We start from the raw sequence: 13,224 nt of genomic DNA, 5'->3' as shown, positions 1-13,224 counted from the left end.
ATTTCTTTTTTCCTAGTCAATCATTGGCAGTTTCAAAGGTTGAATGGGTAACGCCACTTGACCCACCAATCAAACCATTAACCCACCCAAAAATATCTACTCAATTTTGTCACAACTTTTTTTTTAGCATAAAGATAGATTTTGTAAATAAAAAATGGCCATAGTCAATAATGGCTCCTAAATATAGCACTTCTGTCTAAATAGTCCAACTATATGCTTGCAGCTCAGGCAATGACTCTAATATATATGTATATATACACTCATTGGCATAGGTAGTAGAAAGAAGATAACAAGAATGGCAGAAGTAAAGTTACTAGGAGCTTGGCCTAGTCCATATGTTTCGAGAGTCATATGGGCTCTGAAACTGAAGGGAATCAAATATGAGTATGTAGAAGAAGATGTATTACATAACAAGAGTGAAATGCTTTTGAAGTACAACCCAGTGCATAAGAAGGTTCCAGTGCTTCTTCATGCTGGAAGACCAATTGCAGAATCCATGGTCATTCTTGAGTACATCGAAGAGATGTGGCCGCAGAATCCTTTGCTTCCAGGTGATCCTCATCAGAGGGCTATGGCTCGGTTCTGGACAAAGTTTGGGGAGGACAAGGTAACTATGCCTCTAAATTTTTCTTTCTTATTGTTCTAAAAAATCTCACAAAATGGCTTCTTCATCCAACCAATTTCAATTTTAGAGGTAGTCCGACTACCCTAAAGGCTTCAAGGATCGCCAGATAACCCCCTTAAGACTCAAAGGGGTGGCCGATCACCTCCTTAGGAGTTTTGAAGGTGGTTCAACCACTTCCAAAAGTCTTGAGGTGGTGGTCGAACCACCTCCTTAAAGTAACTTACCATCTTAGATTACCCTTTAGGGTAATGAATCATCTTAAAAATTGGTCGAGAACCCTTTTTTTACAATTTCTTTTGCCTCAAAATGGATGATGTGACAATTTTGATCATTCACTTTAAATGAACAATCTGTAAGTCTTGCCATTTCTTAAGAATTACGGGGATCCTAATCCAAACTAATTGATATGAACCGTCCAAGAAGAAAGAAAATAAAAGAAAAGAAAATGTTATATTAATTAAATAGTTTGGATTTGACTACTTTAACTATCATAAACTGCATACTCAAACTTTGAACAGCAAATATTTTGTCTAGACTCAGAAAAGAAGATTGAGATGTTACCACCTCTAACCAGATGCTTCATGTAATTTAGGACGGAAAATTTTTTGCTTTCTGGAGGACTGCAGGAGAAGAACAAGTGAAGGCAACAAAAGAAGCTCAAGAACATTTGAGAATCCTGGAAGAGCATGGTCTTGGGGAGAAGAAGTTTTTCGGTGGCAATGAGATAGGACTAACTGACCTAGCTTTTGGGTGGATGGCTTTTTGGCTACAAGTGCTGGAAGAAGCAGCTGGGGTCAAAGTGGTGGAAGCTGACAGCTTCCCTCGCTTGCAAGCATGGATGAAAAACTTCAGAGAATTTCCAGCAATTAAAGAGAACCTTCCTGATCGCAATGCATTGTTGGCATATTTCAAGCATCGAAGGAAATCCTTCGTCTCCACTTAAGCATCCTAAACACTAGCGTCATTGTGGTTTGCAATTTGGATTGAGATCTCCAATAATTTTGCTGTCTGAATTGCTAGCAATCCTAACAACAAATGTGAGAGTTCTCATGAGACTCGTCTGTCCAAATAAGTCTCAAACAACCTACTTTACCAGTTTGAACAAGTAGATCTCATAAAGACTCACATTTGTTTGCTAGAGATCCGAATCCTTGAAATTCAATGGCATGAATGCTCTCAATCTTTGGATGTGATTTTCCAAAAATAAAAAACCACAAATACGCGTGTATCTATAGGCTTACAAAAGAAATAGCAGTGTGAATGGAAGAATATTCTGTATCTCTTTAGTGTGTCAACAATTATGGTGTATTGTTTATCCTAGTCACTCAAATTGGCAAGTTGTGAGGCCATTTTCCAGCTAAAACATACATGATAAATAACTTTAAGAGTGTTGCTAGGGATGCTTCAGCTTTTCCGACAAGTGTCTTACAAATTTGACGTGGCAGTCCATAATTAGTAAAACAATTGCATTTTTCACTCTTTACATGGGTATAAAAGAGCTTAATCATTTTACCAGTTATGAACAACCACATCAAATTTGTAAGAAAATTGTAGTAAAAGTAGCCCAAGCATTTTTCTAACTTTAGTTTACGGTTCTCCTTGTCCTCATATAGAAAATAGGTTTTGCTTTTAGCCAATTCTAATACAGGTTAAGCACGATAACATCTCCATGGCAAAATTGATCTAGCTCTTACTCTGGCATTGCATAAAAATTCACATCAACCTTCATAACATGCATAATAATCACTTTGAAGACAGTAAATCACCTTAGTGTTTAAGAGAAATGCTACATTCACTCCCACTTCCACGCTTCCAAGTGCATACTCACTGATGTGGCTCTAAAAATCACTATTAGATCCAATATTCAATAGTGATTTTTAGTGCCATGTCATGAAGTGTGCATTTGGAAATGTGAGAGTGTGTAGCATTTTTCTAGTGTTTAATATTGACACGGGAAGCAAGGCTTTTAGGCCACTCTCTTTATACCCAGATTAACTTTACATATATCTACAATTAGATAATAAAGAATTCATAAGAAGCTCAGTAATTATCTGACCCTTAGTTACTTCTCACTTCCAGACACAAAAATTATGTAATCTCTAAACAGTTATTTCCTCATTAAATTTCCAAAGAAACAAACGGAGAAATATTATTAATTTCCAAAATCATCGCACACGTAACTCAAAAATCAAATAAGAAATTTAATTACAAAGGAACCAAAAGGAGGGGGTGAGAATCATCAAGGCTCAAGGAAAAAATAAAGAAAGCTTACGTTCAATAAGTTTAAGGTTTTGACCACACCCAAACTTCAGCGTTTTTGATCCACAAAACTTCCATCAACTGCCAAAGCATTAGAGTTTACTGTGAATATATCAGCAAAGAAGATTCACAGTCTATAATTTATGATATGGTAGAGGAAGAAATGTGACGTTTTCTTGTGAAGTCAGTTTGCTTGGGGAACAAATTCTTCAAGACAACATTTCAAAGGGCTAGCTCTCTGTAGTTTTGGCATTAGCTTCTGACAGCAAAGGTTCGAGTTCTCCTTTCCGGTATAGCTTCACTGTATCTGCATCAGAATAAGAAGCAACATTAGATATAAAAAAAAAATGTTTCACTTCATTTGTCTTTTCTTTTTTTGGGCGTCTAACCGCAAATCCAAATATTTTCAAACTATTGCCAACAGGAAAGAGATTCAAGTCATCTATAGACTCGAGGGTGATACATCCATAGTTACAGGGCAAAAGTTTGGGAATCACTAGCAGCTTCTGTGTACGAGAATAAAGTCAAGAAAATATTGGAAGTTTTAAATTTGGAAGACACTATAAGGGTGACGAAATTAATGGAAGATGTAAGAAGAATTTGAGGAAGAATATAGCAAAAGCTGAGGGGAGAAAGTGTAGTAGGCAATGAACAAACCATCTCATGAATTACAAATGGCTGCCATAGATTTGGATTACACAGTTATTTAAAACAGGTTAGGAATGATTAAAAACAGGTTACCACTCAGCTTCATAGACCAGTGGTTAAAAGATGATGTAAATGTTGGCCCATATTTGTGGCCACACCATAAGACTGCGAGGCGGAGTACAGAAGAGTGCACACTTCATGACTCCTGGCCACACATGGCTCCACCTTCCCACAGCACGCTGGCTAGAGAGGTGCCTCTCTGCTGAGTGACATGACTCCTCATTGGACCATGATGTCCTTATGATTGGTTGCAATTGATACCTCTTGGTACAGTATAAACACAACTAATCAGTTCCCCCTCCATTCAATCAATTCACACAATCTCAGACAAATTTCTCTCTAACAAATCTTTCTAAGCATCTTGCAGTGTGATGCCAGTCTAATGACATCACACAGCTAATCTCTCCAAGATATCAGGGGCAACCAGTAAGAACATCATACCTGTACATCCGCCAATATGTTTGCCCCCTGGTCAAGGAGATGAATCAGAATTCGAGTCTCTATTCGCAACAAATATCCCAATAGATCAAACAGAAAAAATAGGTGCAAAAATAAATCACAACAGAAATTACAGCAAAAGAAAAAATGGACTCCAGCGTGGATAAAGGAGGGCTGTCATAAGTTGATGGTCAGCGTAAAACTTAGAATATACAAATGGACCTGATGCATTACAAGCAGAATATACGCAAATGTTGCTTTTACAAATTTTTCAAATTTCAGTATGGGGAATCCCTCTCTCTTTTGTGCAAATTAATGCATGTCAATAGAAATCTATACTATATCCATTTGAAAAATATGGATAATAAATAATAACCATGTTGGTTTGGTGAAGAAAAACAAGAAGAATAAAAATAGAAACAAAAAGGACTACATCCCTAATATTCCAGATGTTTTAGTAATGTTAAGCATCCCAAAAGTACAACTTACCAATGAAAACATTTGGTACAGTATATTGTCCAGTAAGCCTCTCTAGAACCTTCTGAACTTGTGGCCCTTGGGGACCTGGAGGGGGTAAAAAAATAAGAAAAAGCAAAGAAAATGAATGAACACAAGAAGATAATAGAACTGAAAGACAAGCACTACATAGAAGAAGCAGACTAGCAAGCTCCACTTTCATAGTAATTCCCATCAAGTGGCAAATAATTATAGAAATAGAAAAACTATTTTAGTTTAAGAAACAAATTAAAATAACTAAAACATAGCCGTCTTATATTCCCAAGAGCTGAATTTGATATGTCCCATAAGAAGCAACATATTTAATTGATCAGTCAGTGATGACAAAGCCAAAAACCTGGATCTTGGCATCTACAAATGCAAATGGTTGCTAACTTTCATGCAGGACATTGACATCAATAACATGTAAGCCCATTTATTTCAGAGAAAATTATTGTAAGAAAGAATATCCCAATGACATTGAACAAGGCATACCTCATTATGATTTTTTTTTTTTTTACAAGTATACCTCATTATGATTATAACATCATATGAGCATAGCAAGTGAACCGATCTTCTAGAATTACATAACCACACACTCAAAGAAAAAAAAAAGTAACTTTAATCACTGGGAAGGCTTACTACCCATTTAAATTTTGGAAAGAACAAGGGAAAGGAGAGGTCCTCTTCATTTCTCTTGTCCTCTTAAAGCTACATATGGCGGGTTATAGATTTCTTTTTCAAATGAGATTTAGGTTTTTGGTGCTCTATTGATTAAAATGAGTCAGAGGAAACCATTTCCCAGATCTACTCCTAGGTATAACTATAATTTTACTGATCTACCTCACACAAAATATAGGCTGCGGCTTCTCAAAGTCATTGAACTCCTCATGGTTAAAACTCTTAATAAGGAACTTCCAGTAGTAGAGACAAGTTTAAGAATCAGGCTTGTAAAATGCCTAGAACACATTCATGCTTAGACATGTCTTGAAGTATTACATCCTATGAGCAAGCAGGAATTGTAATTAAGGGGAGAGAAAAGAGAGAAGAAGCGAAGGGGAGAGAGGGAGAGAAAGAAGGAGAATCAATTCTACATATTTTTTATTCCGTCAAAGTCTGTCTCCATTGGAGTGAAAAACAAACTTAAATAGATTAACAACTAAACACTGATTTAGAGCAACACTCATTTATTGAATTACAAAAAAAAAAAAAAAAAAGATTCTTTAAATTAAATAAAACATAAAACTAAATACTAATCACCTAATTATTAGACCTAAATAAAACTAAATTAAAGTAAAATTTGTGTCTTGCCCCTTGCATCATTGCCTTAACATGCTACTATGTATTATCTAACAAACAAGAAGAAACTTATGATTCTTAAATATGTTATATCATGATTTTAAGAATATTAGTCCAAAGATATAATCAAATTTATTTTGAAAAGATAATTGCATAAAATTGTCCATACATCATATTTTTTCAAGCTTTTGGTTGTTGGCTGGCTGGGGGAGGAAAATGGGTGGGAGTAGAGCCTATGTCGGTTGGAGATTGGTATTATTCTGACAAAATTGGACCATATAGATGCAAAGGAATCATACAGACGCTTGAAGGAAACAGCACTCCATGGGAGAGATTAAATTGAGAATTCCCAGAACTGTATTCTCTTAGGTCTTGAGTCATCCTCTAAGACTTCTGGTTTCTAATCCTTCAGGTTCATTTTACCGGATTTTGTTGATTGTTACATATTTTCAGACATTTTGTAAGCCAGGAACGACACCTAGTACTCTCAAAAGAGACAAAATCCACCTTAATTTCTTTAGGTCTATTAGGGAGATTGACACATTGAAGAGTCTTTTAGTAAGACCATAATATAGTATGTTAGGACACCATTCAACTCAAAAGTTTAAGTCTATGGATTTGGACCTAACTATGCTATATTAACCACTCACAATTGCGACATCTTTTCAACGTGCTACTCAATCTTTTTACACTCACACGTGTACTCAACAATCTCTCCCTCACGTGTGAATTCATCACCACATTGCTACACTCCCTTCAAATGGAAGCCTTTTTTTAAAATTAAAAAAAAAAAAAATCAATTTTTTGGGTCGTCTCTAGAATCACTTGTGTCCCATGTGAAATTTTCCTGCACCATGCACCTTTATCCCTACTCTAGGGACTCTTATTTGTGCATGCGACATTCCACCATACCGCAAACCACCATCGACTTTGATACTACTTGAGAGATTGATCTTTTAAGGATTTCTTTCCATGAGACCATAATATAACATAATAGGACATCACTCAACCCAAAAGCTTAAATTGTTTTGGGGACAACTATACTATTTTATTTTGTTTTTGTAAGTACAACAATACCAAATTAACCACTCACAATTGTGATGTCTTTACAATGTGAAATTCAATCGTGTATACTCAAAAATGGATCCATGTTGGTTAGGAAAAGATCTAAATCCTAGATGTTCCATCGCCTGCTTCTTCCTATTTTTCAAGTAAATATTATACGCTTTAAAGATTTTGAGGCTTGACAGGCAAACCAATTTGAATCCGCTGCATTACCGTCCAGTTAAGCGTATCCACTTACAGCTACGCACATACACAAAAATACATAGAATATATACTTGGAAGAGAGAAATAACACTCACCCAGTTCGTCCAATTCAATGACCAATGGCTGCACACCAAGCCTGTTGAACAACGCCTTCACTTCCGAAGAGTACCTTCAACACAAAATCCAACAAAACCCATTTCAAATTTCCAAAAACCAAACACAACCCACGACACAAGACACAAAAATTAGCTTAAAAAAACTGCAATTGAGATCGAAAGAGAGAATTGAACCCACGAGCACCAAGTTTTAGAGTAAACAACAACTGGGCTCTCAGCTACCGTCTTCTTCACGCTCTCCTCGAGCCGCGACCCGAACGAGGAAGCCATAGCTTGAACCGAAATGGGTCTGCATGTTCTTGAGCAATTGGTGCTAAGGCTTGAGCTTGAGCTGGTTCTGAGGGTGTGAGCGTTGATGAAAGAAACAGAGCAAAGCGAGGAATTGGTGATGGGAGAGAGAGTGCGAGGAGAATTTACAAAGAGAGAGGTGAAACTGGTGAGATTAGATGTGACTGCCATTGCGCTTTTTGCTTCGTGTTTGGTCCTTCTCTTCAGCAATCTTGGAGTTGCAGCTTTTTCTTTGTTGGTTGGTGTCTCGCTAAAATTTGCTCGCCTTTCTGTTTGGGTTTTCTTCTAGTTTAGTGGTCTTTACTATTACTTGCTGTTTGGGCTTTTGCCTATTTGTTGCTTGGCATTCCGTAATATAAGCGTTAACGATTGATTATTATTATTATTTTTTTTTTTTTAAATTTTCGTATCATTTTAATTGTATGAGTTTATTAAATAAAATGATTTGATTTTTCCCCTCGTGATTTAGTTTTTATCACAAGAGTTACCTAAGGTTTACATAAAAGTAGAGATGGTATTTCCGTCTAAATTTCATCTAAAATTTGACGAAAAATTACATCAGTACAATTAAAAATTCGACACGTGTCTATATATTAATTAAAAGTACAAAATAAAAAATTTTAAATTAAAAATGTTATAAAATTAGAAAAAAAAAATTATTTAAAACATATAATTACTTAAATAGAATTAACCCTATATATATATTGTTTTCTAGGCCCAGATGCTTTCTTATTGGTCCATATATATGTCAAGCTAAATATTGAATAAATAAAGATGTGAAAATGGATAAAAATTATTTTATTATTAATATTTTTTTTTCTTTTACAAATCTAATAATATATAGGTTGACACGTTAAACACATTGTCACGTCATTTAAAATTTAACAATAACATTATAGATACAAGTGCAACAAAATAAAATCATTACTACAAAATAAATACTTTTTTATTTCACTTTGGAGAGAATCTTATTTTTTTTTAAAAAAAAAAAAAACAAAAACAATAGGGTGTGTTCAATTTGGAATCAACATTTTGGTGTTGTGAGTTGAAGGTTCAAGGAAAACTTTGTCATTCAAAATTTAAGGCTACGACCACCTTAAATTTGTAGTGAGACCACATTGGCACACAATCATTCCCAAGCAATGGGCTTGGGCCTTTCTCACTCGAGACACATTGCACGGGCCAGCTATGGGCCGGCACACATTGGATGTGCGTAAGCAACTCTCTGCCATGGCTTGTCCACATTGAAACCAAAGAAGAAAGAACAAAGAGATAAGACTTTACAAAACCAAATGTTACTTCTAGCTTGTCCCACATTGAAAAGCAACAAGAGTTTCCACCCTTGGTCATCTTTAAAACGCCCTCTCTTCGTTCTTTGTTTCTTGACTTGTCGTGAGCTCAAGCTCGAGTGAAACTTAAATGAGCCGGACTCGAGCGAGCACTCGCTACTCGCTCAAGCTCGATACATTTACAACATTTGAAAGGAGGAAGGAATCATAATTGAGGCCAGTACAGAGGGCCCAACAATACCCTTCCCCATCATTTGTGAGCAAGCCCAACAATGGTGGCTAATTGGACTAACTCATGGCAGCCAAGAAGGCCCACATTGGCCCAACGCAAAACATGGTTCCACACTTAAGAAGGGCCTATTGAAAATAAAGATGTTGAGAAGTGAGACGTCGTCAAGTGCAAGCCACCCAATTGAAAGGTGAAAGATGAATGTTAGGCTTACAAACAAATTTTACAAAAAAACTTATACAACATGATGTGGCACAACATGATTGGAAACGAGATAAATTCAACTTTTGAAAAACCCAATCATATTGTGCCACATCATGTTGTAAAAGTTTTTTTGTAAAATTTGTTTATAAGCCTAACATTTTTCAACGTGAAACTCTCTTGGCTCAACAATGATGAAGCTAGAAATCCTTACAAGAGGTTCTAAGGTTAAAGTTTGGTTTAGGCTTCATAAAGTCCAAGAGAAGGAAAACATGAATGGCTCTCAACAAAAACTATCTTGGCTCATAAGGATGGAGCTAGGCAACCTCACCAAAGGTTCTAGGGCATAAACTCATTAAAAGACACAAGGAACATCCTATTCTATTATAGGATGAGAGAAAAACCAGCTGCAATTTGAAAAATGCTTGAGTTTTACTGTCAGAATTCTCACAGAAAAAGAGCATTTCCGTCAACCTCTTTAAAATTTCTCTAAATTTAACTTTGAAAATGTACTTTTTTTATTATTATTATTTAATTAGCCACTTTTTAAAACTATCAAATATCAAACTCTCTAAATATTTCTCTACTTTAACTAAATATTATTTTTTTATTAATAAATGTAATTGCCATGAAACTCACTTGCTTTGATTTCATGTGAGAGATTTATCAAAATGCCACCCAACAACCAAAATAATATTAAAAAATAAATAGCTTTTGCTTTTGGTGTCTTTATTTTTGGAGAGGAGTTAAAACAAATATTAAATTTAACTTTGGATAAAGAGTTTAATAAATGATTTTTTTTTTTTTTTTTTTTTTTTGTGGATTTTGTTAAAAATTTAGAGAAATGTTAAATATAAAGAACTTGACGGGGATGCTCTAAGGATGGCCTGAAATCCGTAAGGACAGATACTAGGGTTTCATATCTAACTTCAAGTGACAACACATAGTGTAAGGATGGCCAAGCGATGGCCTTGGTAACAGTTCTCATTGGAGTCATCTTTCACAAGAAGCGTAAGGATGCATGGTCAGGTAACGGTGCTATTTCTCTAGCTCGTCACACTTCTCTTGATAGCCTATTTTGACCAAATAAATGTCCAAATTGGAAAATGTTTGTGAAATAAAAAGTTGACTCATTTTGAATAATACTTCCAACACCACTAAGTTTGTCTTCATTAGATGTCGGAATAAAAAGTTATGACCATTTTACTTTGACTGGATCATTCTTCGACAGCATCCACAATCTTGAATTTTTCCCGTCTTTAACCCTAAACTTATTGCCAAAACTACCCAATGCCACAAAATACAAAGGCACATGTTTTGGACACCGAATAAAACCAATATCTAAGACCTATCATAATTGATATTGTAATAGACTCACATATGAGAGAGATTGTTGAGTATATGTATGTGTGCGTAAAACAAACTTCTAAGTCCCATATTGAAAAAATATCATAAATATAATATCATTGGTTAATATACAATTGGATTCAAATCCATTAACTCAAGCTTTTGTCTTATGGTATCAGTGAAAGGAATTCCAAGTTAGTTATTCTCCTCAAACGTTTTATTTCCTTTTTATTTTGTTATTCTAAACAAGTCATGCTTCATATTCAAGCTGAACTGTTTATTCTTAAGGTCTGCTGATTTCAGCAATTGCTTCATATTTCTAAGTTTTTGAAATGTTCTGAAAAAATTGCAAGTTCTTGCTCTTTAAAATGAAATCTTTGAGCCTCTAAACAATTGTATCTGCTTCAGGATGCATTATAGCTCTGCACTACTTCTGTATTCCCATGCATTGCAGCACTAACAGAAATAGATGCAACAAGTTTTATCATTTTACCTATTTGTGGATTCTATCTTGAAAACTAAAGTTGTGAAATCATTAAAAATTTTGGGTTCTCAGTCATTTTCAAGTGAGACTTCTTGCTTTATTGGTCATAGCTGGCTGGTTTTAAGATTTAGTTGCTCTAGCCTTCAGTGTTGTTTATGGCTTGCCCTCCTACCTTGGACAAGACAAAACAGGATGGACTGACAACCAGGCATGCCAGGTTAGAGGTTGCAGCCTGGGTTTAGGGGGTTTGAGTTTGTCTATGGAACATGGTCATGAGGAAGGGAACCCTACTTTTGTTGCTTCTTGGGGATGCAACACATACTACAACTATTTAATTTTGACCTGTCAAGTCGAGTGAATCTGACACCCTAGTCAGTATCTTAGCAATACAAGGTTCTGGATGGGCTAAAGAATAATTTGGAGACACGTATAGAAAATATAGTTTTGTGGGTTTTGAAAAGAAATGCATATGCAGTAAGAAAGACCATGCTTTTACACAGGAACTATTGATAAGGACTCTGCAGATAGTTGAAAAGTATTGAGTTCATTATATTGCTCCAAGAGGCAAGACCCAAGTACTCTGAATTTCAGATCTAATTAGGAATATTGATAGAAGGAAAAGTTGATATGTGGGGCAAAAGTTGACAAGAAATGAAGTTTAGTACTGCATAAAGTTTTCAGCATGTTCATACTTGGATGTCCTTCCCAGCAAAACCATTCAATCAGACTATGAAATGTACTTAAGGAGTACAAGAAAGAGTACAGAAAAACTTCTTTAAGACATCATATAACTATTGAAATAGTTTACAATAATAGGTTGTGTTAGATTATATGTAGTACTGTCCCACATTGGTTATGTACATATAGTGTCTGTATTATTAGCCTATATATACATATGCCCCGTCTGTACATTATTCTGTGTGATTCAATATACAACCTTATTCTCAGCATGGTTCTGAATCACCTTTAATATTTTTATTTTGTCTGTCGTCATCATCTTCTTCAGGGCTCACTACAACTTTATTCTGTCACGTCCTGTGATCAGCTTATGGATATCTTTACAAAGTCACTTCCTCCAGGCGTTTTCGTGATCTTATGTCCAAACTCAAGTTGGTCTCTCGCACTCTACCTTGAGCTTGATGGGGATTGTTAGATTTTATGTAGTACTATCCCACATTGGTTATGTACATATAGTGTCGGTATTATTAGCCTTTACGTTATTCTGTGTGATTCAATATACAACCTTATTCTCAACAGGTTGGATCCTAAAAGTCCAAATCTCAATTGTCGATTATGGATTTGCTCACCTTAATTTTTACGCTTAGAATCCATTACTTTGTTTTTTTTTACTATAAAATGCATATTCTAAGGAAAGCCCTTAAGGTATTGAGATCTTCATATAGGTCCACCCAACTGAGTTAGTCGACACAACCATGTGGAGGAATATATTGTAATTTGCAGACTTCAATGGTTAGTGAAAAATGGGGCCTGTGATGAGATTATGGCAAGGGGGAATGATAGCCATCCCATGTGTTATGTTACCGTTTTCCCACTTCAGGGGTTGGAAACATCTATATGAAACACAGACAAAAGGACACAAACTGCAGCTGTGAAATGCAGTCAGATTTTTTGGAAACTGAGTTGTTCTTTTGAGGTTGTGGTAATGAAGGAAATAGATGGGCCATTGAACTGAAAATTCCTGTATTCTTTTCAGCCATTTGCATGGGGACTCATGTGGGCTGTTTCTGGCCCTGTTTGGGAAGGCAAAGAATAAGGACCAAGGCCTTATGGCGGCGCTGGTTCCAATTTGGAGTCAATGGACAGTGTTTCTGGGCTTCATTTGTACATGTTTTTTTCTCATTTTTTCCTCCTATGAGCATGTTAGCTTTCCACAATAATTTTCAGTGCTATTTTTACAGAGGAAAAACACAATTGTCATGTTATTTGATAATCTACATGCAGTACACTGAAAACCCTAATGCAAATATTTGCCACAGATGCAGCAAGAAAATGGAAGCAATTGATTTCTTTTCCAGGTTATTTCATCATATGATCAAATTTTATTTTATTTTTCATTTATTATTTCTCTCTTCTTACTTTTGGTATGTGTAATCAAGATAAGAGTATTTGAGTTTCATACATGTTTCAAACAATAATTGTTTGTCATACAATTATTT

General features: G+C 35.5%; 2 protein-coding genes across 5 annotated transcripts; one reads left to right on the top strand and one right to left on the bottom strand.

The window, feature by feature from the left end:
* Positions 1-192: 192 nt before the first annotated feature.
* Positions 193-2,031, top strand: LOC132166288 (glutathione transferase GST 23-like). The gene is made up of 2 exons (XM_059577084.1): positions 193-607; positions 1,218-2,031. The coding sequence occupies exons 1-2, from the start codon at positions 296-298 to the stop codon at positions 1,566-1,568; spliced, it is 663 nt and encodes a 220-aa protein (XP_059433067.1). The 5' UTR covers positions 193-295; the 3' UTR covers positions 1,569-2,031.
* A 717-nt stretch (positions 2,032-2,748) lies between these two features.
* On the bottom strand, positions 2,749-7,795 carry LOC132165678 (glutaredoxin-C5, chloroplastic). 4 transcript variants are annotated; one of them, XR_009438520.1, is made up of 6 exons: positions 7,388-7,793; positions 7,189-7,262; positions 4,520-4,594; positions 4,034-4,060; positions 3,055-3,191; positions 2,749-2,965 (listed from the first exon to the last, which is right to left on the bottom strand). XR_009438520.1 is itself a non-coding variant. In XM_059576338.1 (5 exons), the coding sequence occupies exons 1-5, from the start codon at positions 7,666-7,668 to the stop codon at positions 3,115-3,117; spliced, it is 528 nt and encodes a 175-aa protein (XP_059432321.1). In that variant the 5' UTR covers positions 7,669-7,795; the 3' UTR covers positions 2,749-3,114. The 4 variants fall into 4 exon arrangements, 3 of the variants coding, with proteins under 3 accessions (XP_059432321.1, XP_059432320.1, XP_059432322.1); XM_059576338.1 differs by having other exon boundaries at positions 2,749-3,191; positions 7,394-7,795; XM_059576337.1 differs by having other exon boundaries at positions 2,749-3,191.
* Between the last annotated feature and the right edge of the window lie 5,429 nt (positions 7,796-13,224).

This window comes from Corylus avellana, chromosome ca11, assembly GCF_901000735.1.
Source record: "Corylus avellana chromosome ca11, CavTom2PMs-1.0".
Taxonomy (NCBI): Eukaryota; Viridiplantae; Streptophyta; class Magnoliopsida; order Fagales; family Betulaceae; genus Corylus; species Corylus avellana.
The sequence above is the reverse complement of the archived record's forward strand: the minus strand, read 5'-3'. Positions and strand labels throughout refer to the sequence as shown.